The sequence below is a fragment of the Ictidomys tridecemlineatus genome, chromosome 5, assembly GCF_052094955.1.
Source record: "Ictidomys tridecemlineatus isolate mIctTri1 chromosome 5, mIctTri1.hap1, whole genome shotgun sequence".
Lineage (NCBI taxonomy): Eukaryota > Metazoa > Chordata > Mammalia > Rodentia > Sciuridae > Ictidomys > Ictidomys tridecemlineatus.
The window spans coordinates 143,095,073-143,122,737 of record NC_135481.1 but is presented as its reverse complement, the minus strand read 5'-3'; the positions used below and the strand labels follow the sequence as shown (position 1 = coordinate 143,122,737).

At 39.8% G+C, this 27,665-nt stretch overlaps 1 protein-coding gene and 1 long non-coding RNA gene across 6 annotated transcripts in view; one reads left to right on the top strand and one right to left on the bottom strand.

Moving 5' to 3' along the window:
• The window catches only part of Mctp2 (multiple C2 and transmembrane domain containing 2), a 220,093-nt gene that overhangs the window by 136,337 nt on the left and 56,091 nt on the right, over nucleotides 1-27,665 (bottom strand). For 4 of the 5 annotated variants that reach the window (XM_078051223.1, XM_078051226.1, XM_078051224.1 and 1 more), the window contains exons 2-4: nucleotides 25,963-26,498; nucleotides 14,134-14,196; nucleotides 12,443-12,551 (exon numbers count right to left, since the gene is read on the bottom strand). In XM_078051223.1, the coding sequence (XP_077907349.1) occupies nucleotides 12,443-12,551; nucleotides 14,134-14,196; nucleotides 25,963-26,427 (637 nt within the window). In that variant the 5' untranslated portion in view covers nucleotides 26,428-26,498. Of the gene's footprint in view, nucleotides 1-12,442; nucleotides 12,552-14,133; nucleotides 14,197-24,356; nucleotides 24,464-25,962; nucleotides 26,499-27,665 lie in introns of those variants that run through there. The other variant, XM_078051225.1, reaches the window with a different exon arrangement.
• Nucleotides 23,994-27,665, top strand: part of LOC144378020 (uncharacterized) — a 30,061-nt gene continuing 26,389 nt past the window's right edge. Inside the window, exons 1-2 of the long non-coding RNA XR_013439450.1 lie at nucleotides 23,994-24,072; nucleotides 24,311-24,386. This is a non-coding gene — a long non-coding RNA (uncharacterized LOC144378020). The remainder of the gene's footprint in view (nucleotides 24,073-24,310; nucleotides 24,387-27,665) is intronic.

Sequence of the window (27,665 nt, the reverse complement as noted above, 5' to 3'; positions counted from 1 at the left end):
GTAAATAAACTACTTCTTGGCCATCAGCAAAGCTCATGTGCCAAGTGATAAAATTTAGAACTTGCAATTTCTCTGAAATAAAAGCACACTTTAGCTAGTTTAATTGCATGTATCTCTTAAAGGAGTCAATTGTTCATTAAAAAAAAATCACCATTTTAAATATGAAGTTCACATTTGGCAACATCTGGTAAATTTTTTCAATAGAGTTTAAAATTTCAGATTAAAGTAAATCAACAATTATTCACTAAGTCTTTACGGAAAATATGAATTCATCGCATAAACAGTATATGTAAATATAAATAGTGTAAACCTGACTTTGTCTTATCTTCTAGGGCTAGAGTAACAAGGGATGGTTCATTCTATTTATATGAACACATTCAGAATGTTCTGAATATACACACCTGTTTAGGATCCTTCCTCCTTGCCAGAAAAAAACCGAGCTGCTTTTACATGGGAGCCCTAAGTTCTTGCTTTCCTTGAAGTTAGCTAAATGACAGAGCCAGACTTGACTTTGAGAGAAGGGAAACGAAGGCAGTGCTGATTTTTGCACAGGGGCTGCTGCCCTCTCTCTGGCAGTTAGGCTAAGATATCCTGATGGAGTAATGTCTTCCTGCTGTATTCTTTTCTGACCTCTTCAGAAACGATAATGGACATTATGAAAACACAGAGGTCATTTTCCCTTAATTATATAAGGAGATTTTCCTATGGAGAGTAAAATCTATACTGCTTAAGTTATTGGCAGATTCCTAGCCTAACCCAAGTCCCAGCTAAATTATATCCCCTCTATATATGATATATCAAAGTGCATACATGCATTCTACTGTCAAGTATAACTAATTAAAACAAATTTAAAAATTAATAATAAAAAGAAGTCCCAGCTAGTTTTTTGTTTTGTTTTGTTTCGTTTTTCATTCAGGTTAAATGAGGGCACACACACGTTCCCAGCTAGGCCCTGTCCCATCCTTCCATAGATGGCAGCTTGATGCGTCTAGGAGTTGATTTTAATTACCAATTTCAGGATTGTTTCTTCCCCAACCTTGTACTGGACTCACCCTCTTTGCTTTGCTACTTAACACACCCCAATCGAACTATTTTGAAACTGTCTCCCAACTATGTTTGACTTCTCCCCTCTAAGAGGACTCTCAATGCAAAAAAATATCTCAGTGGTACCTTGAGCCAGAATTGTCCCTGGGGGAATCTTGAGATGCTGTAGCTCCAGGCAATTTTGAAAAAATCCACTTTACTGACAGATTTTTCCAAAGACCAACTTACAGTGGAATCAATGATCTGAAATTTTCAATTTTATCAAAACTTGCTTTGACAAGTTTACAAAAGTTTATGGAAACATATACGGAAGAAAAAGCAGATTATAAGGAAGCCCTGGGGAATTAGGCACTGAGGTTCTCCTAGGGCTTCTGGATTATCTACCTGCACCATGGCTTCCCCAAAACTTCCTCAGAACTCCCCATCACCACTGCAGACTCCCTCACCCCTTTCTGTAAGTCCCATCCCCACCCAACTTCCCTTAGTACCTTCTGTTTTTCTTTCCTTAGGCTTCTCTTTTTGGGGCTCTGCAGTCTAGGCTAGCATGTGCTCTGTTTCTTCTTCTTCTTTTTTTTGGCATAAAAAATTAAATCTTGTTGAATTGCTACTTTTGTTATGTATTCATAAAGCATCAATGATGTGAGCCAGAACTCCGTGAAAGGTATTTTTAAAAGTCCCCACCCAAAATTAAAATGTACAAGTACAATTTGTATAACTTCTTTTACAGATGAAAGAAACATGTCAATATACGGATAAATTCAGTAATTTTAGTAAATCCTCTATTTGTTGAGTATATGAAGGAACAAACTAGCTTCTGATGATCATTGAAATAGTCATTGAAATACTGGGCTTGGGCCCCATTCTTGGCCAGATGACCAGAGCACTGTGAGATGGGAAGCTTAGGTATCTCACACACACTATCCCCGTAACATCAAAACAGGAGGAAGCACAGCAACCTAGAGAAAAGTGAGAGAAGAGGAAGTGGATGGAATGCATCAGTAAAAAGTAGCTAGAAAGAGCTAGGGAGAAATAAGAAATATAAGAGGAGCAAACCAGATAACCAGGGAATCTGTGTTCCAGAAATCCATGTTGCCATAGGACACATAATTATTGATATATTAATGTTTTCCTTTCTATTAAAATACACTAAAACATCCCCTGCACAAGCTATTCTTTAAGCATAGAACTAAAAAAAGAAAAAAGGGCATAAGCCCACATGGAAAAGATGGAACAGGATTGAAGTTTGGTAAGAACACTGACAATGGGTGTCATCTCACTTCATCCCACAAAACTCATAGAGACACGCAAGATTTACACTGCTGCTTTAAAGAGGAGAAATTCATCCTTATAAAAGGAAATCCCGCCATTCACGACAAAAGGGATGAAACTGAAAAGCATTATGCTGAATGAAATAAGCCAGGCTCAGAAAGAAATACGGCATGATCTCTCCTATTCGTGGAATCTATTTCTTAGAATGTTGAATGCACCAGAGAATAGAACAGTGGTTCCAAGGAGTGGTAAAAGGAGCAAACAGGGAGAGGTAGACAAAAGAGATACAAAGTTATAGTTAGATAGGAAGAAAAAGGCTGGAGAGTTAATACATAGCACAGGGATTATAATTAATTGTGTTGTCTTGTACTCTAGAAATGTGATAAATTTTAGGTGATCTCTCTACCCAAACACAAAAAAGATAACTATATAACAGATATGAAAATTGGCTTGATTTTTAGTAATCATTTCACTAGATGTGTGTATGTATGTGCATATATGTAGATAGATAGCAAATATCCAGTTGTACCTTAAATATATATATATAACTTAGGCTGGGATTGTGACTCAGCAGTAGAGTGCTCACCTAGCACAGATGGGACCCAGGTTCGATTCTTAGCACCACATAAAAAATAAAGGCTTTGTGTTGTGTCCATCTACAAAAGAGATATATTCTTTCTCTCTCTCTCTCTTCCCCTCCCTTAAAATGTATGCATGTGTGTGTGTGTATGTGTGTGTGTGTGTGTGTGTGTGTGTGTGTGTATCAAAACATTTTTAAAAGAATGAGGGAAGTAGAACATCCCACCTAACCATTATTTAGCAGGGTGTGAATATGTGCTGAGGCTGAAATCACAACTAAGCTTTATGTAAATTATGGACACATGGGTGGGGCACAGGTGTACATAAACATGCACACACTGTGTCCAGAACACCCCATATCAACATCACAGACACTGGGTCAAAAGAAGCAAAAAGACAACTTGTAGTACAGCATGCAGCATGACATACATCTTAGGAGTAGGAACAATTAATATAAGCATACACTTAAGAAGTCCCCTTCAAGCAAATAAGAGGTGTACATTAAATTCAAATCAATGATCTTTGGTTGGGCATAAGGCATTTTATGTAAAGGAAACCAAACAAAAAAACCAAGGTTTTTTGTTTTGTTTCATTTTGGTGCTTCATAGGAATTTAGGCAGGATTCTGATGAAACAGCAGAGAAACAGACTCAATAAGGTTGTGAGTATCCAGAACATCCAAACCAACTCATGAGTTTGTAGAGCCTCAAAACAAAACCAAGCAACACAACTCTCCATAGGGCAAACCTCAGTGACAATGATACATTAAAGCCTGTTAGGAAGACCCTGCCTGCTCCTGATGTGTATCTAGTCACAAAAAAATAAACAAACTGATTTCAAAACTCAGCTCCACCCTTTTACTCCAGGACCTGGGCACTGCTGCCCATGTTACATCTTTTGAGAGTTTCTGGTTTGCCCTATGTTTCTGCTGCTCTCACACCAGCATCTCAATGAAATCATGCCATCTGGTGTCCAGAGAAGGTACTACACTGAGACACAAACTCCAATTTTCAAAATAAAGTGGTCTAATTGTGTCCTTTCAACTGTGGTTGGTGTTTGACCCCTGTACAAAGGAATGTGTCAGCCGGAATCAAAGAGAATTACAAGGTGCAAACCCCTACATTTATGGCATTTCAATATATTATAAAAGGTGCCAGTCAAATTACTAGGGAAAGAAATAAATAGGTCTAGTTTGTTTTACTTTTGCCAAATGGATACCTAAGTTCCTACACTGGACCAGAAATCAAAATAAATTTGAAACAGATGGAAGAGATAAATGAAAACTGTAACCTAGAGTCTCATGTGTATGACTCTCCGAAAAGTCCTTTTTCAGTGTGAAAACAAAGGAATACCATCTTCAGAATCAGATTGTGAGACTAAAGTGATGCTTTTTAAAAAAAAACATTATAAACAAAATAAAGGCAAATGACAAATTAGAATAATAGATATGAACATGTCTAGGCTATGGTAGAAACAGTCACGACAATAGATAGAATAAGATATGTACAGTAAAAGCAAATACCCCATAATCAAACATATTTAAGGTTCCAAATATATTAATACAAACTAAAACAAGAACAAAATCACTATTTTCCTCCATCAAAATAATAAACTTATCCTTCATCCAACATAGGTAAGAAATAGAAATTGAACAACTTTGATGCTTCTAGTGGGTAACAAAAGTAGGTCTTTCTCAGGACTAAGCGGGAAATTCTGTAATGAGAATCTTGAATAGGTCATATCATGTGGCAGAAAAACTCCAATCCACCCCAAGAGATGACTTCCAAAGAAATCAAAAGCATAAGTTGACCATGTAGATTTAGACAGTTCGCTGTGACCTTATTCCAAGTTACAGAAATTTTGAATAAACTTACTCTGAATCACTGATTAAACAAAGTATAATGTACTATTAAGCTTTGGATTTCTTCTCAAAATGAAAATCTTATAAAATAGAAAAATATGCCTAGGAAATAAAAGCCCATGATCCAGCAATATGAAAACCAGGTCCTGTTTTACTTTAGAAGGGAAAGCATCTTTAAAGAACCTGGTGAAGTGTGTGCTATTTAAAATTCTAGCATAACCTGTTGACATGGCTTCACCCATGCCAATTTTTCCCAGGTCACTATTATATTTGAAGGAAATTTGCTGCATCAAATTTAAGATGGAAAAAAATGAAACCACCAATCCACAAGAGTCAACATTCAAAAAACATACCTTCCAAAATAGTCTTTTTCATTTATTCTGTCTCTTCAATAATAGGAAGTGGCTTCAGAAAAGACCTCAACAACCATCTCCACCCTTTCAATTCCAAAAACTAAAAAAGCAAAATGCTCAATAAATTATCAAAAACTGGGAAGAAAGAGCCCATAATAAAACCTGAAAAATTCTGAAATCATTTCCCTTCTATAGGGAGTTTAAAAAAAGTAAACCAAAACAAAACCAACTAAGACAAGAATAAGAATATCCATAGCAATCACAGCTAATGTCCATCGTACATTGCCATATCACCCACTACCTCTCACCCAAACACACACAGAGGTCCCACAAAGGTACCCACTAGCTCAATCCTAGTCATCAGCTAAGCCAGTAGGCTCATGGCTCAATAGTGACCAAGGAAATGGCCATGTTCAGATGGACTGTGTTGAAAGTCCATACTTGTTACTAATTATCCAATGCTTCATAACACTTCAAATTATGGCACAAAAAGAAATTATCTTTTTTTGTGTGTGTGGGACACACAGCAAGGGACATGGAAGAGACTGCAAAGGAGCTGGCCAAATCCCAGTGGATGAAAACCTCAGTATACCCCTGAGAACACACCCTTTGAGATGTATAGGTCTCCTCGTCAGTTCACAGAATAGAGATCTCGAAATGCCCACTTGCCCTGTATTATAGCCACAAGAAGAATGTATTTTTGTCTAGATATAATACAGGAGTATATTTTCTTTATAAAGAAAAAATGTATCATCATAAAAAGGGTATGATCATAAAAATTAGTCTGCTAAATAATAAAAGCTGAACAGAAGTTAAATCAGAGGGACCTTATATTGGAACATTTTGGTAAGAGTTTGGTAAGTTACTAAGTACCTCCTATGTTGCAGAATCCTATCCTATTGGGAGAACTTTAAATCTTTTCTCTATACCATTCCTTTTGGATATGAAAATTTCTTGTCAAATCTATTATTTCGGTCACCTGCAGAGGAAGCTGTAGCTACTCTATAAACAAATGTCAACTATCTATCTGTGCTGGCAATCGAGAACGGAAGCAGTTTTATGGATATACAGATCATGAATTTTCATAACCTAAAATTCACATCAAAATGACGACCATCAACCCTCAACTCAGCTGGAGTGATTTTTATGGCCCTAATAATGTGACAGGAACTCCTTCAATCAACTTTTCTTTCCCTTTTGCAATGCTGAGAAGTGGCCACAAGAGGGCACCAGCAACATGCTAGTCTTCCAGTCCTCAGAAGGGAACTCCTGCAACTGGCTTACTCCTTGGGAAACACAGGGTGTAAATGCAGGGCTACTGTTTTCCAGTCAGTAATGCTGCAGGATTTCAGAGGATATGAGCTAACTGTCACAAAACCAAAGCTCAAGCTAGGCCTAGAACCCAGCTGCTGACATAAGCACAAACTTGCTCTGTGTCACCAAAATACTTTCCTCAGTCAAGTTTCTTGCTGTGGGAAATTGAGTCCAATTTCCCTCTGTGCATCAAGGAAATTATGAGGCAGTTGGATTTAAACTTGAATGGTCATATCATGCTTTGTGTTTTTACCAACCTCAAAATTTGAGACCAAGAGCTACTAAACAATGGCTCAGATCAAAAATTTAAAAGAGGTATGATGTGTGGTTAAAAATAATATAATCCCAGCGGCTCAGGAGGCTGAGACAGGAGGACCACAAGTCTAAAGCCAGCCTCAGCAATGGTGAGGTGCTAAGCAACCCTGTCTCTAAATGAAAAAAATACAAAACAGGGCTGAGGATGTGGCTTAGTGACCAAGTGTATCCTGAGTTTAATCCCTGGTACCAATAATAATAATAATAATTATACATCACATCTAACTTCTCATAAAAAATGGGAAGGAAATGAGGACTATAAAAAAGTTTTTTAAGGGAAAAAGGATTAAGGGAAGGGGTAAACATGACCAAAGGAGAAGCAGCAAGTTAAAAGAAGATAAGAGAGAGAAAAGAGGAGAAGAGTCAGACAGGGGAAAATAAGCAATGGCTAAGGTAGAGAGAGATGGCCATGATTTTTAATCCTACAGATTGCTAAACAGGATAAGAACAAGGCCATGCCTGGACAATTTACAGAATTTAGGAAAGTCTTGTTCTATAGTAAGCAATGTTTCCCAGCAAAATCAAAAACAAGCCAACAAAAACTATTGGTCTGCTTAATTGAATAATGAGCTCTTCAATTCAGGGTCTAGTCTAATAAACGTTGAAGGAACACAAGCCAGAAATTCAAAGGAAATCTGTGAACTAGAAAATGACCAGCAAAGAGCAATCTTCTAAATCTGGCCATACTTCTAGAATGATCTAATTAACACTCCCCAGTCACTCCTAGTGTATAGGCATGTTTAGGACAAGGACTTATTCCTTCGTCACTCGTCACTCACTCACTTCAATTCTTTTTAATGATGGGCAGGCTTTTTCTGGGTTTACACACACACACACACACACACACACACACACACACACACACACAGGACAGGGGACAGAGGACAGAGTTGATCATTCAGTACCCTGGGTAGCAACTATACAACATGACTCCTTCCCAGACACCACTGCCCAATCTGCCCAGGATTCTGAAGTCTGAGCATCCTTCTGGTTTCTCTCCAAAGAAGAAGTTACAATTTTGTAGGTTAAAAAGCTTCTTCAGGGGAAAAAAAAAAAAACACAGAAAATCTCAAAATCCCACTTTGAGAGTCTACACAATAAGCCAACAAGCCAAATGTATTTGAGCCAGAGAAGTGAGGAATTGTATTAGATACAATGATCACAGCATTTTAAACAGTGAAGCCCACTGCCCAGCCAGGCCAATGGTACCAGCAGATGGTGCTCTGTTTCCAGGACCCCAACCCCACCTGCCACCTTCCATCGGTCCAAGGGACTGGGGTTCCAAACATCACTCACAAACCCTGTAAGTACCATTTAACACTCATTCTTGAGATTTGTGAGAGCTGTCTTTTCTCAGAAAAATGCCTTGTCTCTTCCCTCTGCTGCCCAGTGAAATATCAAAATGATGACTTTTTGCTTCTCAATCTCGAGATTTTGTGCATTATTTTAGATCACATTACCACCAAGATGCTTCCTACACAGAAACTTCCATTGAAAGCACAAACTTCCAATATTGATCACTGCCTAATTAAATGCTGTACCTCCTTTATTCCAAATAATTAGTTCACTACACTAAAAAATAAAAATAAAATTTAAAAAAGTTTCATAGAGCAAGAATCTATAGTAAGCAGTGTAAGACCTTATTATTTGAGGTTAGCAAATCCATCCCACTACTTGTTGTTGTAAATAAGATTATTGGTACACAGTCATGCTTATTTATCTACTTCTTATCTACTGGTGTTTTCCAACTATGTCAAGACTGTTGAATAGTTGTCACTTATGGGCCATTGAAGTCTAAACTGTCTACTGGCTGGTCTTGTACATACAATGTTTGCCAACCATGTTCTAGACAGAGGTTACAAAAACAGTAATGCTTATGTAACAATTCAAAGAAAATGCTCTTTCATGAGAAGGGAGTGAGTCATCAAAAATGACTTTTCTCCTCCCAAACTCAAAAAAACAGAGGAGACTGCACAACTAGAATTAAAGATCCTGCAGCTGCAGTTCCTCTACCATCAAGGGTGGCAACACAGCCGAACACTTTGAGAGGACATTTGTGTTGTGACTGGAAATCAGTAGCTGATCAATTGGATCTGCTGTGTTTCTAATCAAAAATACATGATTTCATATCAGGAAAATAAGATGTCCCAAGGAAAACAAAAACAAAAACCTGTGTTCGAGAAAGAGAGGGCACAGGGACATTGACAAATTGACACAAGGGCCCAAGTTCACTGATGGGTGTGACGGGTGTGTTCCCGTGGATCACAGGAATGAGCTCTATACTGGGTGTCAGAAATGCAGGGGACTTTCATTATTATCACTAATTAATAGTAGTAAAACACATTGGTACACATTTAGGGGACATAAAAAGGTTGAAATGCTGTCATTTGTGACATGATGAACCCGGATGGACCACTATATTAAAGGAAATAAATCAGGTACAGAAAGACAAGTGTCTCATGTTCTCACTCAGCTGTGAGATCTCAAAAAGTTGATGTCCCAGGAGTTGAGAGTGGCCTAGCAGATGCTGGGAGTCACAGGGGTAAGAGCCGGGTGGGGAGGACTCAGCCAGTGGGTGCTACAGTTAGACAGGAGCAAGCGGCTCTGGTATCCTGCTGCACAGCAAGGTGACCATAGCTAATGACAACACAATTCATATCTCATGTAGCAAGAAGAAAGGATTTTTGAATGGTCTCACAACAAAGAAATGGGAAAAGTTCAGGTAATAGATATGTTAATTACCCTGACTTGATTATTACACAATATATACATCTATCAAAATATTGTATTGTACCCCATAAGTATATAAAATTATCATATGCCAATTAAAAATTTAAAACAACAGGGTATGGAGCAAGTGCACATGAAACCTGTTGTTTTGTTCATTATGTGCCATTTGCAATTATCCACTGTGCTTCATGAATATCCATTGTGTGTGCTGACTGCCCACTAAGAACTGTGCCCTAACTGTATCAGTAGGATTGATCAAGGACAGTTGAATAAACCAAAAAAGAAAAAAAAAAGGAATATTGGAAAAGCAATAAGCGGCCCATAGTAGAGATCCAGAGCTGTAAATCCCCAAAATTTCATACTTGGGGAAAATTCCAAAAATTTAAAATAGGACATGAATGGGCATGTCCCAATAAAGCTAAATATAGTCTCTCTAGAACTCTCTTTTAGTCTATGAGTAAGTGGTCACAAAATGAACTTGATGTGAGCTTTATCTGACAGAGGTACCTACTGGACACCATGCAGCCTCAACACAAGAGTCAGGATATTGATTGGAGGCAAGTTCACATTGATTGATGACCACACCCTGTTGATGTTATTTCAGGAGACAATGGTGTCTACGCTCCATCAGTGAAAACAGCATAAGATATCTGTTTATGAATGGATTTGTTTATGACAATGATGGGACCCAAGAAGAGGCACAATGCAGAAATGAGCAATTGTGATTTGCAGATAAAACTACTTACCAGAAAGTAGAGAATGGAATTGTGTGGTTATTTTGAAATGATACATCTGAGAAAATATGAGAGAAAAAAAGAAGAACATGAGAGAAATTTTAAGAAAAAAAAAAAGGGAGGGTGTGAGACATCCTTCACCTAGTCTGGACAAATGGAAACCAGGTGAGAGCAATTTATGAAAGAATCCATGGTTCAAAATATAAGCAGTAGAAAGTCATAGTCAAAAGGTTTCTAGGGCGGGGGTGGAATGGATGAGAAACTGCAGGACAGTCAATCAGGGATACGCCAAACTTAGAGGCAGCAGGTACAGGAAACAGAAATCACCTAAGCAGGGTTGGTGCAATGTTTGTAGAAAGGATAAATGGGTCACTAGGCTCCTTTCCCTTGATGTTGAGCAATGACCAGTAAAGGCCCTTGCGGGGGAGCAGGAGAGCAGGCAGGAAGCCAGAGAGGAGGCCTTAAGTGTCACTTGATAACCAGGAGGAACAGGAAGGAGGACTGGGAAGTGTTCAGTCTGAACTACTGGCTCATCTTGTCCAACTGCATGCCCCAGCCCCCTTACTGTCAGACAGGGCAGGACACAGCAAAGGAAAATAGCATCCATAAATGGGGGACCAAGGACACATGCATAACACGACGGACACAGCTCTTCAGAGAATCAGACCTGCAAAGGAAACTAAAGTCCCACAGCAAATACAACAGACTGCTCTCCCAGGGCAAGAAAGCACCCAATAGATTAGAAATGTGTCCTTGATCTTCTCAGATGGAGATGGCATTATTTCCTCTGAAACACAAAATTAAGCTGTGATAACAATGAAGACATGACAGCTCAATTAGTGAACAGAGGAGCACAAAGGTAACAACCAACCAGAAAATGGATGAGTGAAAACCAAACCAAGGGATTCCTCCCCAAAGGAAAAGGGATGGAGGAGGAAGGGGAGGTGAGAGACACAGAGGACAGAGCCAAGACCCTGCATTCAGCGCAAAGCTCTTCCAAAAGGAGTAGAGAGGCCACGGCCTGAAACAAGACCCAGACTCCTCAGAATAGGAAGATGAAGTCGTCAACCACTAAACAAAATGCATGGAAAAAAGAGACCATAAAAAAAAGTGATATTTGCATGATGAAATGCAAAACCTCTGAAGGACACAAGAGGCCATAAGATTAGGGAGAGGCAACAGATGGGGAGACAAATATTTGCATCAGACAATAAATGTAAATGCTGAAAATTATAAAGAGTTATAAGAAAAAGAAAATCTCAACTTAGCACATGGGACTTTATGTCAGTATATGTCTACAATCCTCCTAAAAGCCTAAAAGGTTTTTTTATTATTACCTTGTTTTAGTATTGTTGTTTTATAGGTGAGGAACCTAGAAACCTAAAAATCAGGTAACAAAGAATGAAGAAGCCAAAATTTGATCCCAGACAGTGTGCGTGACTCACTGTCTGTTCTTAAACCCATGAGATTTTTTTTTTTTATGTAAAGAATAACCTTCTCTGCGCACAGGGGCATACACATCATTTATATGGTCAACAAAGTAGGCCAAAAACAGGCATCATCATTAGAAGAGATAAATGAAATTTCATAGTATGGAGTATTACATTGTCTTTAAAAAGATATTTACATGGAAAAACTCCAAGATATTGTTATCAATCTTCAAAATATTGTAAGGTTAAAAAAAGAGCTTATGCTAGGATAATGTGGGCATTACAGTTCCATCTCAATTTCAATATATATATGTAGGTATGAACATAAGGAAATGTATACAGACATGCCAGGAGTTTGTACAGAATCATCTCAGATAATAACATTTAGAGAGAGTTCAGTGGAATTTCAAGGCAGAATGATGGGGTGGGGATTTAAGCGACATTTCTATCAATGTATCTATTTGATGACCTCATCCAAAAAAAAAAAAAAACACTATTCACAGCTTTCTTATAGATAGTTAAGGAATAGGGTCAAACACACGTGCTTATGAATAGTTGCTATGTGCCAAGCATAAGGGTACCATAGTTATTCATTCTAAAGTAACTTTATGTGTTAGTGCTGTTAATTTAATAATTTTAAAAAATGACAGCAGGGTTCAGGGCATTTAAAGAATTCCCTGCCTGGAGATGCTTAGGCTTCAGTTCTGGTGTGTCCTAAACCATGCCAACATGAAAAACATGACTAACAACCTTCACGTAAGGGTGGACAGAAAAAAGTTTTCAGGCTACAAAGAGCCAACAGAACCAGCCTTACCACATCGATCTCGGACAACCAGGTTGCGTCCTTCCTTCAGGTGTATGGTGAGGAGGTATGCAAAAGGGCTGGGGAGGTTACTGAGGCCATCGCCAGCCTCCTCGAGAGTCTGTAGAGACAAAGGAGGCATTTAAATCACCAAGTCTTGAACCCAACAAGAAAATTTCTACAAGAGCAAAGACATTCTTGAATTCAATAAGAAAAAAGGTCACAACCATTGTCAAGTGTTATCTCCAAGCCCCACTCACATTGATGATTTATTTCCATTGCTCTTGAGGGTTAGATCTGGATTGTCCTCCAACCCTCAGGTATTCAGAGGTGGGGGTCTGAGGACTCTGATCTCCTTGGATTAGCCCATTGATGGTCAAATGGACAACTCAAAGGCGGGTCCTAGCTGAAAGAAGTCGGCTACTAGGGGATGCCCTGGAAGGGTTTATCGCCTCCCGACCCCTTCCCCACTCCAATACCACCCACCCTCTCTGCTATCGGACTGCCAGGAGCTGAGCAGATTTTCCCCACCATGATGTTCTGTCTCACCTTGGGCTCAGAGCAATTGGAGCTGGCTGACCCTGGACTAAGTCCTCCAAACCTATAACCCCATATAAATTATTCCCCCTCTAAGTGGTTCTTGTCAGGTATTTTAGTTACAGCAATGAAAAGTTGATTAACACAACCATTTTATTAACAAATCCTTCTTATTTCCCCCAGGAGGATCTTATCGGAATTCAAAGGCAATCATGATCATTTCTTCACAGGATGAACTTCCCAATGATTACATAAGGGATCTGCCAATCTCTGAAAACCCTCAAACTCATCAATTTTCTCTGGGATTCCTTATAGTATGATAGAGTTCTGAGAGGAAAACAGCCTGCAGAAATACAGCTGCCAGCGTGGCTCCATGAACTTGTGGCCACACTTCCAACCTCAGAGATAGAATGCCTCCCAGCCTCCACCTTCACATCCATCCCCAACAGCTCTGGCACGCCTCCTCCACCTGTGGTAAGCTTTTCCGTGCCTGACACTCAGCAAATCCCTCCTAATAAGCCCTCTCGACCATCAGACAAACGTCCCTTGCTTGTACCCACATGGGACATCCACACCGTCTCTGCCCAGCAGTCTCCCAGATCTGCCACATGTTCTTTCATTCTCTGGCACCCACTCTTGGGGTCTCCTCCTCTTACTTTCCTTCTCTCACCCCCACCAAATCGCATCACTTTCCTTTCCAGAAACACATTGTCTCTTAGGGCCATAAAGTTGAAGTCAATTTTTTAATATATATTACACGAATCCAGTGAAATTATTGAGCCAATTTAAATGTTTGCCTCTCTTCAAAGAGGACAGATGAAAATATGTATCATTCATTTATTAGACAATTAATTGATTCTGTGGCCAAAGCCGCCCTTGACAAGTCTTCTTTAGAAAATTTCAAAGGACTTCAAAATGGCTTTGTCTCCTTTACCATTTCTCTCAATTTCATAGCTTCTGTGTATTTTTAGAAGACTCTATTCCAGTATGACCAATCAATAGATACTGAATTAATTTCTTCCAGCTAAAATTGGCAAGGCCGGTTTGTGAAGGTGGGTAGAGCTTTTATATTCTTTAGAAGTTAAAGAGACAAAGAAATATGAACATTTGATGAGAAACACTTATAATGTTTACTTCAGTGTTTGTTTTTAAGGAACGTCACTCACAGATTGTTCATCAAAATGTTGAGACGTCAAAGACGCATTCAGATCACCATTGCCACGTAACTTCTGCAAAGAAGAAGAAAAGCCTTCATTTAAAAACCAAATGAATGATTGTCCATGATGATATCTGTTCTCAGGTCTTCCCCTTTGGAAATCTGATATTTGCATATCCAGTTTCAGGTGTGTGGGCTGCTGTCCTGTTAGTGTGGGCAGAAGAGGTGAACTGAAAGGCATTAGTTTGTCCACAGCTTTTGCCATCAAAGTCATTGACTGGAATATTGGGACAACCAGTTCTATTCTCCTGCTGGACCATGGGTTGCCCTAGTTCATCGCATGCTTAGCAAGCAAATACCACTGAGCAAGTGAAAACAGAAGGGTGGGCCGTCAGGGCTTGATCCCTCCCAGGAGAAGCCTGGCTGGCCTCCCAACTCCAAGGGAGGTAAACAACTTGAGATTCAGAGAACTGAGCATGTCAATAATGTAGGAAGCATTTCAAGATGTGAACGACCTTCCTCAAACCAGATCTCCATGGGCCCGGCAACTATATAGTCAGTCACCGACCCAAAACTAGGAAATGCAAATTCTGCCCAAATGAGCTCACAGTGAGAGATATATCTTTTCTAATACAAACATACCTCCCCCACGCTGGATGTGATTCCACGAGGCATTAAAACTTGCACAATTCGTTAGTTAGTAGGGGAACAGCAGAGACCTTAGTTGTGTCAGGTCTTAAGTGCACAAACAAGGGTGTGCACAGAAGAGCTTTCACGCTCTGTGAGGACAGCTGACTGTAATAAAAGGCAGGATGGAGAGGACAGGGAGGAGCAGATCCCACCCACCCCCCAAGCCATGGGAGCACATTCCTGTTTTTCTGGTACATCAGCCAGAGCCGATTTCTTGTGTGGAAAAAAAAGATGGGATTTCCCCCCTCCAAAAATGGTTAGATAACTCCAAGGTTTAGAGGCCACTTTGGAGACAGGAAAGAGGTTTGCAGAGATTGATTAGATGACCATGAATTATTGGGGATGGGACCCAGGACCCAAGGCACTGAGGAAATGTCATTTGTTATTCCATCCATAGTGACCACTAGGAACATCTTGGGCACAATTAGAGATCCTGGATGGTAGGATGCCTTCCAAGACATACATGCGGCAATAAAAACCCCAGTTCCAGACGGGAAATCAGTTCTATTCTCCTGCTATAGATCTTTCAGGCCCCAACAGTGATGGTGAGGAGTTTGCTTCCACAAAAAAAGGAGCCCTGGGCTCAACCTCCCAGCAAACAAGAAAGGGGGCAGCAGGTACTTTGCTAAACTACCTGTCCTTTGTGTTCTTGGTATCTCCCTTATGTGCTATCTCTAAAAATTAGACACCTAGGTGAGTCCGCAGGCCAGTCCAAAAGTTGCTTTATGATAGAAATCAATTATCTTACTCAACTTTCACAACGTTAAAAGATCTCTTCATATATCTTTAATACTGTACACTATCAAATCCCATGAATTCAACTTCTTCCTGATTACTATGTCAATAACTATGACTTCACATGCAGAGCCAAGAGTCACCAGTGTTATCTGATGCTCTGCAGCCTGAAAATCCCCCACTATTGTTCTCAAGTGGGTTAAATGAAGTAAGTTCCATTTGGCCAATCCTGTTTCAAGACAAAAATTTTTTTAAACTACCATGTCTAGGTTCAGAATTTCTGTTTAAAATATCTGTTATTAGCCACAGATCATGTTGGCCTGGTATCTTCTACTTGCCATGGGAAAAGAGGCCAGATGGATGCCTAAATTTGGTCCCCCTACAGATTTATACACAATATATATTCTCCCAGGTTGGCCTCACTGTACTTAATGATGACGTTAATTAAATGACAAAACAACCACCATCATTTACATGCTATCAGAAATGAACACAGAGCTCTTATTCAAAATGTGGTAAGTCTTCCACTTATAATAGCAGGGAAATTCAATGTGAGGAATGGCATTAATTCAACATTATGGCTGGTTTTACTCACAGAAAAGTCACAGAACTTAAAGTTATGATTCCCACAGCCACTGTAACTGTCATACACCATATATACACACCGAGGCAGGAAAGTGATTACCATAAAGAACAGGAAAATGTTCCATATGCACGAGAGGACGACTTATAGCCACTGGGGGACACATAACTTTGAATATTCCCCTACACTCTTGCATAGAGTCTCTGGTATTATTCACTGAGTAGAAGTGGTATTATTTTCACCTTATTTTGTAAACCTAATAACTACATCAATATCTTTGTTTTCACTAAAAAGAGCACAATTAATATTTATGTCAACAGAACTCACTAGTTTATTAATCATTTGAAGAAAATTTTTGCTCTTAATAAGCATAATTGACATGTTACCTGTGTGAGAGTGCTGAGATTTTTAATACATGGACAAATCTAACTAATGCCTGCACAAGTAGGATACAAAACAGTTCTGTTACCCCAAACACCCCTCTCTTCCATACCACTACAGACAGAACTTCCTCCAATTCCTAACCCCTGGCAACTCCTAATCGGCTCTCATCACATCTTTAATTTTTTTTCCAGAATATCACATCAATGGGATCATACAGTATGTAAATGTTTGAGATGGGCATCTTTCACTTAGCATTGTGACTTTTAAATTTTCAAGTTTCTCATTTAATTGCTAAGTAGTATTCTATCATATGGATATATTACAGATTGTTTATCCTTTAAGAATCAGTTATCACAATTTTAAACCTATTGTGCTTAAGTATGTAATCGGGAAAATAAATAATTTTGAATATTGAAGCTAATAAATTTCCACATGATGAGCTTCATAATTACACACAAGCATTCAGAAATACAGCTTTAACATACTGGGATGAACACTAGTATGAGGGTGTCATCTCTCACATGAGTCTTACCACTGAATTATAGCTAAACACATTTTGGTGTTGGTTTTCAATGACTGAGTTTGTAGTGGTGTCTCCATTCTACCTTACAAACTTGAAATTTATAGGAAGGTAGCACATATTTTGCATTCTCTTTATAGGAGGATCCTCAGCTACAAGAATGCAAATCTATTACAATTCAGCAGAATATAGGAAGACACAAAAATAAACTCATCAATTATTTAAAAAAGAAAATCTCATCTAGTTATGGGAAGATTTTGAGAGCAAGACACTGATGTGAATAAACAATATTTTCCTTTTGTATAAACCGCTTGTGATCTTATACAAATACCACCTCCCCTGTGTCTGTCGGAAAGATCTTTTCATAAACTACACACAGGAAGCCAAATCACAAACTATGTTAGCAATTACTGGCTATTTAAACTTTAGTGGAAGACAACACACACCCACATCCAGAAGAGCTACCTAAGAGTAAAATGTTTGCTAAGAAGATCAATTATTTTGTTTCTGGAAGCTACTCTATTTTAGTTTAGCAAAGGACATATTTATTTCATTCTGTAACTCACTCCAGGCTTTTGAGAATATGCATATTTAAGACTACAGGAATCACAAACATAAATATCTATAGGACAAACAGTAATAAAATAAGCAAAAAGGTTTGGTTGGCTAGACTGACCATTATCAGCTTCAGGACACAGTGAAAGGATAAAAGATAAGCCAAATGGCAATTAGAGGTCAAAATCAGAATATCTATTCCAAAATTAAATAAATAAACAGAAACAATCAGGCCTACCAAATAGCTGTATTTATTCATATTCAGCCTTTGCACCTTTTAGGAGGCTATTGAACATACAATCATGGTTTATATATTTAATTTGTTCTCATCTCCAAAATTGTTAAAAGTGGTAATCCTGGAATATATCTAACAAACTTAACATAATTGTGTGCGCGCGTGTGTGTGTGTGTGTGTGTGTGTGCATGTGCACGCGCTCCCATCTACCCTGTTTAACCACAGGTCATGCCATCTTACCCACACTGCATTTCATAAATTGCAGCCTGTGAGGCACATCCAACCTACCACTTGTTTTGACAAATAGTCTAATTGAAAACCAGCTCCGCCTGCTCATCTCTCTACCATCCACGACTGACTTCATGCTACATCACCAGAATTAATTAGTGGTAACCAAGGACCTTAGTGGCCCCCAAAAGCCAAATGCAATTAATATCAGGGTCTTTACAGAAAAAGTTTGCAAGTACTGGTACAATGCTTTAAAACCATTCTTTACTCATCACTAATATTTCTCCACTGACTTTCCATAAATGTTTGCATACTAATTAGCAAGAGAAATTTTAAAAGAATAATAATTCCCTTTATATTTGCTTAGGACTTCCTAATTCACACATTCTCACTCTTGTTATCTTCATATAAGAAGTCCACCAGTTGTCATTTGTAAACTGGCAAGTTTACAAATAAAGGAGCCAGAGGTAGAAGAAAAATAAATGGTCGCCAGCAGGGAGTAGGAAGGTGAGGGCTTCAGAAATACACCCAGGACTCCACTCGATTCACTCTACCACAACTGTGCCTTGAGCATCCAGAAACAGCCCACCCTGTCTGATGTGCTACTGCACAACAGTAAAGAAGTCCTAGAATCATGAAGACCTAGTTCCAAATCCCACTTCTGCTACTACTTAGCTCTCAGTTCTGGGGGAAAAAAATGTACTTAAAATTCAAGAAACATAGACATCTCCCAAAGTGGCAAAACAAGATGCTTACTTTATAGGTTACTGAAAGAAAAATTAATTCCTTCACTGGATATTTGAATGGAATTGTATGAATGGATATTCGAGTGGATTCTCTGGGCCAGACACTGGGCTAGGTAGGCTCTTTGTATAGAAAATAGACCAAGCAAAGGTGGTCCCACAAGATAGTACCTACATAGTAAGTAGTGGAGCTCCTTCCACACAACCTCACAGGAAGTGGTATTAGACTGGAGTTGTTTTGTCATTTTATCACTATCATTATTGTTGCTGTTATTATAACAGCAGATGTGTTTGGGAAGTAATAAAAAAACTCTCTGAAGAAAGTGATTTGATTTGATCATTACACATTGTACACATGTATCAAATTATCATGCTGTATGCCATAAACATGCACAATTAATAAGAAAAAATATTAAAGTCCATGAAATTGTCCAGCAACCCAAGTCCCCTCATTCCCACCAACATTCGCAGCTTATGACAGTTAGAGGGCTGGCTGATGGAGCCTCAGGTCATGCCGTCTTGCCCACACACAACCCCATCAGCCTGGGCAGTCTTCCTCCAGTGCTCCCTTCTGGGGCAGAGCTTCTATAGATTGCTATTCCCAGTGTCTCCAGCAGGCACTGCCAATAAGCTGCTGCCTCATTCTGCCTGCCTGTGAGCTGTGCAGCATTGACAGGAGGTGCCTTTGCATCCTGCCCACTCAGTGACCCAGGTGATTGCTCTAGTCTACTAGTTGCTAGGCAGATGGGAAAGCACCATGTGAAATGACCTCTGTTAACTTCCCTGATATCTCCCAGCATTGCCCCTCACACCCTCCTCTCCAGCCACAGTACTTCTTTATACTTCTTGAAACACACCAAGCCCACTCCGGCCACCCAGGTCCTTTCCACTGGCTGTCCTCTCTTTCTGAAATGTTTTTTCTCTAGATAGGTACCTGACTATCTTCCTCACTTCCCCTATGGCTTGGTGTCAAGGTTATCTTCTCTGAAGAGGTCTTTCTTCACCCCTCTTTTCAAAACGGTGACAGCAAAACCCCAGCTCTCCCTAGAACTTTCTGTGCTTTATTTATCTTCATAATATTTAGCACTTTCTGATCACATCTGTAGCCTGCCACTCTTCAGAAGAGGCACTCTCGGCGGGAGAGGAAATGCTGCCAGAGTTGTCAACTGCGACTGCTGTGTCCCTAGTGCTGTCCCTAGCATCAGCATGTGGTCAGCGTCCAGTCCAACAGATAGGGAAGGAAGGAGGGCACAAGAAAGGGGAGGCCATGTTCATGAAGGGTCCTGGGACGTGCCTGCATATCTGCCTCACTGACACCATGATATTTGGGTATGATTTGGAGATCAAACAGAAATAGTTCAGAACACGTAAATGAGGGGTAGTGAGACTGACGCACTTGCGTCGCTTTGCAAGCTGGAGACCATTTCCTCTCTTCAGTGGTTTGATACTTCGCTTCTCTGTGGTCACTAAACTGAAGCTCTGTGGTTGCCAAGCAGGGTTTCTGGAAACATCTCAATGGGAGTAACTCGAAACCACTAACTCACCCACATGAGCTAGCACCAAAGCTAGTTATTTACAATTCCAACCACCAGATGAGATGTCAGGGAAGGACCTCCTCCGTGGAGGACTTGCAAGATGACAGGGAGAGGGAAATGATCTTTCCATTCCTGATCATTTGGTTTTGACCAAGACAGTAAGCTCCTCTGACCACTATAATTATCACTGTGTTTAATGGGCCACGGTAGATGCTGAAAAAAGAACATCTTCCTTTTATGATTGACTTGTGTGGCTCTCCAGTTCTCAGTCCTCTGAAGTTACAGTGGGTTACTGCTGTCTAGGAAAGGAAGAAAGAAGGAAAAAAAATCAAGATAAAAAGAAGAAAATAAGCTCTTTTCCCTCTCAGGTCTCCTTAACTTTAGCTTCTTTACTCTTCTCCTGACACTGGAAACTCCTCAAGAAATCGTTCTGTGTACCCAGGGACTCCGTGTGGCACCTATGCCCCAAACCAAATGAATTTCTTATGACCCTCAAAGCACCTACCATTGGCTTTGGCTTTGGCTTTGGCTTGAAAACCAACTGCGGAAACAACACAAATTACCATATATTCATATACATAGAGAGTGTTTGCAGAAAGGCTGAGAGGTGGAAAAAAATAAGAAGGCATCATTTCTACCTCTTGGGAGCTCTCAGATAATAAAAAAAAATAAAAAAATAAAAAAAACAAAACTTCCAAACAACGATTTTATACATGTGTATGTGTATGTGTGTGTGTATGTGTGTGTGTGTTTGACTACACATGGGAGTGGAGAGGGGTGTTTGACAGTATTCTAAAGTGTTCTTACTTCCTCCTCAGCCTCAAGTCTCAGATGATCTCACTGATCATCCTCTGAGAATGAAATTGTAAAACCACCATCTCAGTAAAGGCTGTGATAGCAAAATACCACGGACTGGGAGCTTCAATAACAGAATTCTTTTTTTCTCAGACTTCTGGAGTCTAGAAGTCCAAGATCAAGGTCCTGTCCCACTGGGTTCCTGTCCAAGGCCACTTCCTGGCTTGTAGATGACCAGCTTCCCTGTAATGTCCTCACATGATGGGGAAAGAAATCTCGGAGGTATCTTCAATAAATAAATCCTCATCCCCTTTGGAAATAAATACATCACTTCTATTGGATCAGGGTCCCAAACTTATGATCTCATTTAACCTAAATCACCTCTTAAAGGCCATATCTCCACTACAGTTGCATGGTGGAGATGGGGGCTAGAACTGCAACATGTGAATTGTAGATGGCTCAATTCAGTCCATAGCAACCATTCTTCGTCCATCAAAGCCCAGATGTAAAAAGTCACATAAAGGAGATAATGTAAATACCAGTTCACCCTCATAAGGCGCCAGCATGACAAAAAGTGATAATATATAATCAATGAAACTGTGTGTCAATCAGAAAAAGAGGGACCATGCAAAGAAGCCTGGGTAAAAGTTTAGATGTGCTCAGTGGGAAGAGAGAGCCTCTGCCACAGAACTTTGAGAGTCTGAACTCTGTTAGCTATCTGGGTCACCTGTAAAGCATAAGGAAGGTGACGCTGAGGTGGGGTGTGAGGATGTCCCATTCTCATCATCAGCTCAATCCTCATTGTGAGACAAATTGCACTAAATGCCATTCACAGAACCCATCCACCCTCCTTGCACAGATTCACTTGCACCAGCCTCCTGACTCTAAAGTGACTTCTCATAAAGACTGGCACTGGGGAAACATGTCCAGGCCCTGAGACAACCAATTAATAAAGTTGACTTTGGTTACAATTTGACTTCCAAAGGACCTTCACAGCAATAAAGAAGGAGCTGTTTACATCAAAAGGAACCTTAGTGGCTACCCAGTATTTCATTCTCATTGCAAATTACTTGTGAGAGCTAGTGGTAGAGTGGTGTCATGACCGATTGGTTAGTATGAGTCAGTCCTCAAAGCAGCTGTCCACTAGACAGTTGACCCAGGTCTTAGAGCAGAGTGATCTTCTCAAAGTCAGTGATGCCCTTACCCAACATCACCCTTGCCCAGCACCAATTCACTTCCTCTCCATGTGGTCAGCCCTTCCTCTCTCTACCACTTTCTACACAAAGACTGAGGCTAGTGTTGAGTGACAGGAAAAGCAGCATGCTGTGAAAACGAAAGCAGGTGAGGCTACTGTTTGCAGAGTTGGGCAAAGCACCAGAGAAAAGGAAGAGGTTACCTTGGCCTGGGAGGATGGAAGGGATTTCTGTAAGGGAAGATGAAGGGTGAAAAGGAGGAAAGAGCAGATGAGAGATGGATAAACGAAGGCTCTATAAAGTGTGAAAAGAGAGGAAAGAAGAACACTCCCCCTGTTCACAGGACTTGGGATTGAACAAAACATTGTGACAACAAAGTTGCTGAGAAACGATTGTCTGTATCTGGGGGAACCCTTCAGAGAAGTGTCAATTGTTTTAACAGAAAATTATCTCAAGGTTTCTGGGGGATATACAGACAATAAAAATCTGGGGATCAAGAGGGAGGTCTGGCAGGGTCCTCTTCAGCCACCATATCATTTCTCCTAAGTCTGCTTTCTCCATTTAATGGCTGGTTTGAACCCCTGCACTGGCAACTTGAGGCTGCACCTCTCTTGTACACCCCGATATCCCATCTCCCTTTTACTGCATCTCCACTTTCCTACTTGGTCTCCTCATTCCATTCCCCCATAACTATAAACCAATATTTCACTTCTTGTGCCGACACTGGCAGGACTGGAGAATAACTGTGGAATTCAGACATGACTGATAATCGAGGTCCTATCCCATCAATGTAGGTTCAACCTGGCACCAAACCAGCACTGGCACAAAACAAGTGCGACAACTCTCTAATGGGTCCCTCAGACCACAGATGTCCTTTGCCTCATCCCCTCTGGAAAGCTGCAAACAAAATAAGTTACACCAAGGATATTTGGCAAGCCTCCGAGTGTCCTTGCTGTATACCAGACTGGTCACATGCCAACCCCTTCCTTCCTCCTTCTTTCTTCCCCCATTCCATTAAAGTTGTAGAAAGCCTTAGGCTATTCATGAGAAACAGATGTGCAGATCCAAGATACAGACTAACTGACTTCAAGACTCTCAGATGGCATGCATTCAGCAGGACTTCTGTATTTTAAAAAGCAGGAAAAAAATAATATTTTAGATTAGCATCAAGCTTGGGGTACGGCAGCTACACCTGCCTAAACTTCTTTGTAAGTTCACTTACCATCATAATAAAGGAGATTTCATTTCTAAATGAAAATTTATATATTAACAAAAGGTTGATTCAATTAAATCCTAGAGAAAATTCATGGGAAAAACACTAACAAAAATTCTATTCATGTGAGGATACATATTGCCATGATTAGTGTTTACATTAAACAAGTGCTGGTTGAGCTCAGACTGCCTGTTAGGTATGAAGCTAAACCTTGGATACAGAAGGCAAATTAGAGGATTCTCTCCTGGCCATGCCAGTTCTCCGCACTAACCCATCCTAGTAGAGAAGATAATTAGGGGTGTAGTGCTTCTCTACCAGTTGATAAACTCTGGATCCTCAGGTAGTGGGAGAGGCCCACACAGTATAAACAGCAGTGGAGAGAGAAGCGGGGGAGGAGGGGAGGATGAACAGAGCTGTACACTTGACTGCAAGTAATCCTAGGGGTGATTAGCTGCAGCTCAGTTCCTCCATCCTCTGCAGAAAAAAAAAAATGAAACCAACAGATAAATGACACTTGAATGATGAGAACCTCAATCTTAGGTAAGATAATTGATATTAGTCTCTATCTCTTATCTCCTATAACTGTAGAAGGGAAGTAAAAGATTCTTTTTTAAGAATGATACTTTTTTTTAAAAAAAAATGGCCAAATTAAAACATAAAAATCAAATGATCCAGAATAAACTATTCTTGAAGGACTCTTCTTATTTCAGGGTTTCTGTATTTAGCCTGTGAGCAAACAGCCAACACCCACTAACCATCCTTCCTCTGTCCCTTCCAGAAAGCTTCCTAAGAAGTCTCTTTACCAGATAGGACAGAATGCTCACCATGGCCAAAAGCACCCAGCCACACGTCAGGTCAGTGTTGGTCACATTTCCTTGCTTGGCTAATGTGCTATCCCTCTGCCAGCCTGGACACTGCCTCAACATGATATGTGTCCATCCCCCACACATTGATTCCCCTCCACTCTACTAAGCTGCTAGGGGATCAGACTTAGAAGCTTTGCAAGAATAGCTCTAATATCTGATTGCCTCATGCTGTGTGGTGCAAGGCTGTCTCCCCAAAGCTCATAGCTTGAGCACAGTCACCTTCTTACCCATGTCCACTCCCAAGCTCTCCATTTATAGCACCTAGTCTAGAGCAGCATTCAAATACCTACACATATTCAAACAAAGGGGAAAACAGTTCCACAGTGCTCAGTTTGATTGCAGTTAATTTAAAAATTCTAACTGGAAACTTAAGCATATCAAAGCCAAGAAGTCCACTTATTTTTGCTTATTGGGTAATAAGTAAAAAGATAATGAAGATTAATTTCAGTATAGAGTTAAACATGTTACCTCACCATACTGAAATAATTTAGTAATTCGAAAACTTTGAATTTTGTTTAGTGGAAACACATAATTTAAATTTTAATACAAGAGTAAGTTTTACAAAAAAGATTTCATAAATGTTAATGTTCAAGAAAATACAGTTAAGTAATTTACTGAGTAGTGGTACCCTAACATAGTAACGTATCCAAAAGAATACAGCCACACAATCTTCTGAGCCTTCATGATTCAATTACCCACCCCCCAGAAAGACCTAAATAAATTTAATAATCAACAGGCTTTTATTTGAATAATAAACCCCAAATCCCAGTTAACTAATTTTTTCTATTCAATTCTAATAGTAACCTGGAATAGAGAAACAGTTAACTTTCTTACTTTGACACTGAAACATACTTTACTGCCATTACTGCAGGAATTTAAAAAAATAAAAACTTCTGATTACATTCATTATTCAAATCATGTTTTGGTAACTGGATGGTGATATAACTTAAAATTAAATCCATCATAGAAATACTAGCTTTGTCTCATAATTACACTTAACTGACTAACCTTGTTGAAATACTAAAGCTGAATCACTTATTTCTTAATTTATTTTTAGAGAATGCAAGCAAAGCTGCTCAGAGGTGTATATACACATACTTACATATCCTCACACATAGAAGGAAGACCCAACCCTGTCAAAGTCAAAGGGAGACACACATTCATAAATTCCTTAGGCACACTAATGTACATGATTTGTCTATTAAAAAAGAGACAGACTAACTGACAGAGACATTTATACAAAAAGTTAAATGGAAGTTACAGTCCTCATTTCTTTGCCAGGGACTGGAAAAATAAAAACTCATTCAATAGAGCATTTAATGTCTTAAAATGTCTTAGAGAGGCTTTTTGTAACAGTTTTTAAATACTTAGAGGTCAACTCGAAACTAATGGGAACCCTGGGTGCAATCGATATTACATTAATTTGAATTCTTGTAAATGACATTCTCCTTATCCAAGCTAACCACAAAAAAATGACCCCTGACCAAATTTTCCAAGGGCACAGAGTACATTTTAAAAAGGAAAAGAAGGAAATGAAACTGGAAAGTGCAAGCCCTGGTCTCACCTCAGGCTCTTCTTGTGCATCCACTCTAAGAGCAGGTTTCTGGAACTCAAAGATGCCCTGGCTGGAGGCCCGATGGTCCTCAGCAGGAGAGGAGTAAACCTCCTCTGAGTCTGTTTCCACCGCATGGAGATGGCTTGCTTCTTCCTGGCTCCAGTCCAGTTCTTCTTCAGACTGTTTCAAAGAGCTGCTACTACTTTTGGGAATGATCCCTGCAGTGGACAGGCTGCTGGGAACCGAGGTGTAGGACGACTGGGGACCTGAGTAGGGTCGACCCTCTGGAACCAAGTCCTCAGCCTCTAGGAGGTCAGGAACAGAGAGACTGAGCCTGCGGTCCAAATGGTGGCTTGCCCTTAAGTCTAAGGGCTTGTTTGCATTCTTCTTTACCTTCTTCTTGCTCAAATTGATTAGCAATGGCCTGGTCCGCTGTTTTAATGAGCCCCAGACAGATGGTTTATCCAGATCCATGGTTGCATGAAGAACAAAAGAATTCACTCTTCAAAAGAGTGTGCCTCTATTGAAAACAACTTCGGTGACTCCTATAAAACAGAACATAAAGAGAAAACATGAGCCTTCTCGGTGGGTTCAGGGCACATCAAGTGGGAAACGGCTCAGAAATCCCATGCTATCTTCTGAATGATCAAGATTCAAACATTCAATCATAACTTCTACAAATGCCAGGAAAAGCATTTTTCTTCTAATATTCTTTTTATTAGCATGTTATAGTTGTACATTGGAAATAGAAAGAACTTTTAAAAATAACTTTTTAAGATTTTTATCAGAGCCATGATAGAAAAGTTGGAAGCAGTGAATGAGAAAGTCAAGTTGATCCAAAAGAAAGCTTCCTAGGAAGACCACTGTTTATTCCCTTTCCTGAAAAAGCAAAGCTAAATACTAGAATAGTGCCAGGGGCAGTTCATCAGCATGATTAGGGGCAGGGGACTCCTTTTAAGTCAGGGTCAGCCAACAGCTTCCCTAATGGGCCACTTATTAAATATTTTTACACTTTGTGGACAGGTACTATGTGCTGCAACTTCTCACCTCTGCACTTGTGACCTCCAAGATGACATAAACATCACCTACATGAAAGAACAGGGCTGTGCTCTAATAAAACTTCATTGGTAAAAACAGGTAGCAGACTAGCAGTCTGGTCACCAGTGGTCATTTTAAACATGCCATCTTCCTCTCTAGAGTCAAGTATATGTTTTGAAGGACAAAATTGGATTTTTGCTCACACCAAATTGGATTCTGCCTAGCATCTTTAAATTATATAACAAAAAAAAAAATGAGCGACTAGAGAGAAAAACATTTGTAAAAAAAAAAATGGGAGTTCTGTCTTCATCCATAACTGGCAAAACTTTTACACTGGAACCCTCACAAGAACAAGCCTCAGAGACTCAGTCTGAGGACATGAGGGGGGAGAAAAGTGATTCTCACCAACAATTGGATGTGAACAATAAAAAGGCTTCACAAATAAATATGCCATCACAAAGGGTGGTAAATGCTGCTATCCAAAATATGGCTTCAGAGATGACAGGTCAAATTTAGCAGAGATCAAATCAAAATCAAATTTGGAAAAATAACCCTTATTTTATGTGCCAAATGGCTCATCATAAATTGTTTCAATGTGAAAAGATCTGGCCAGGCCACTGGGACCTGCCCTATAATGACTTTGCCACATTTGGCTGAGAAAGAGAAGTCAGGAG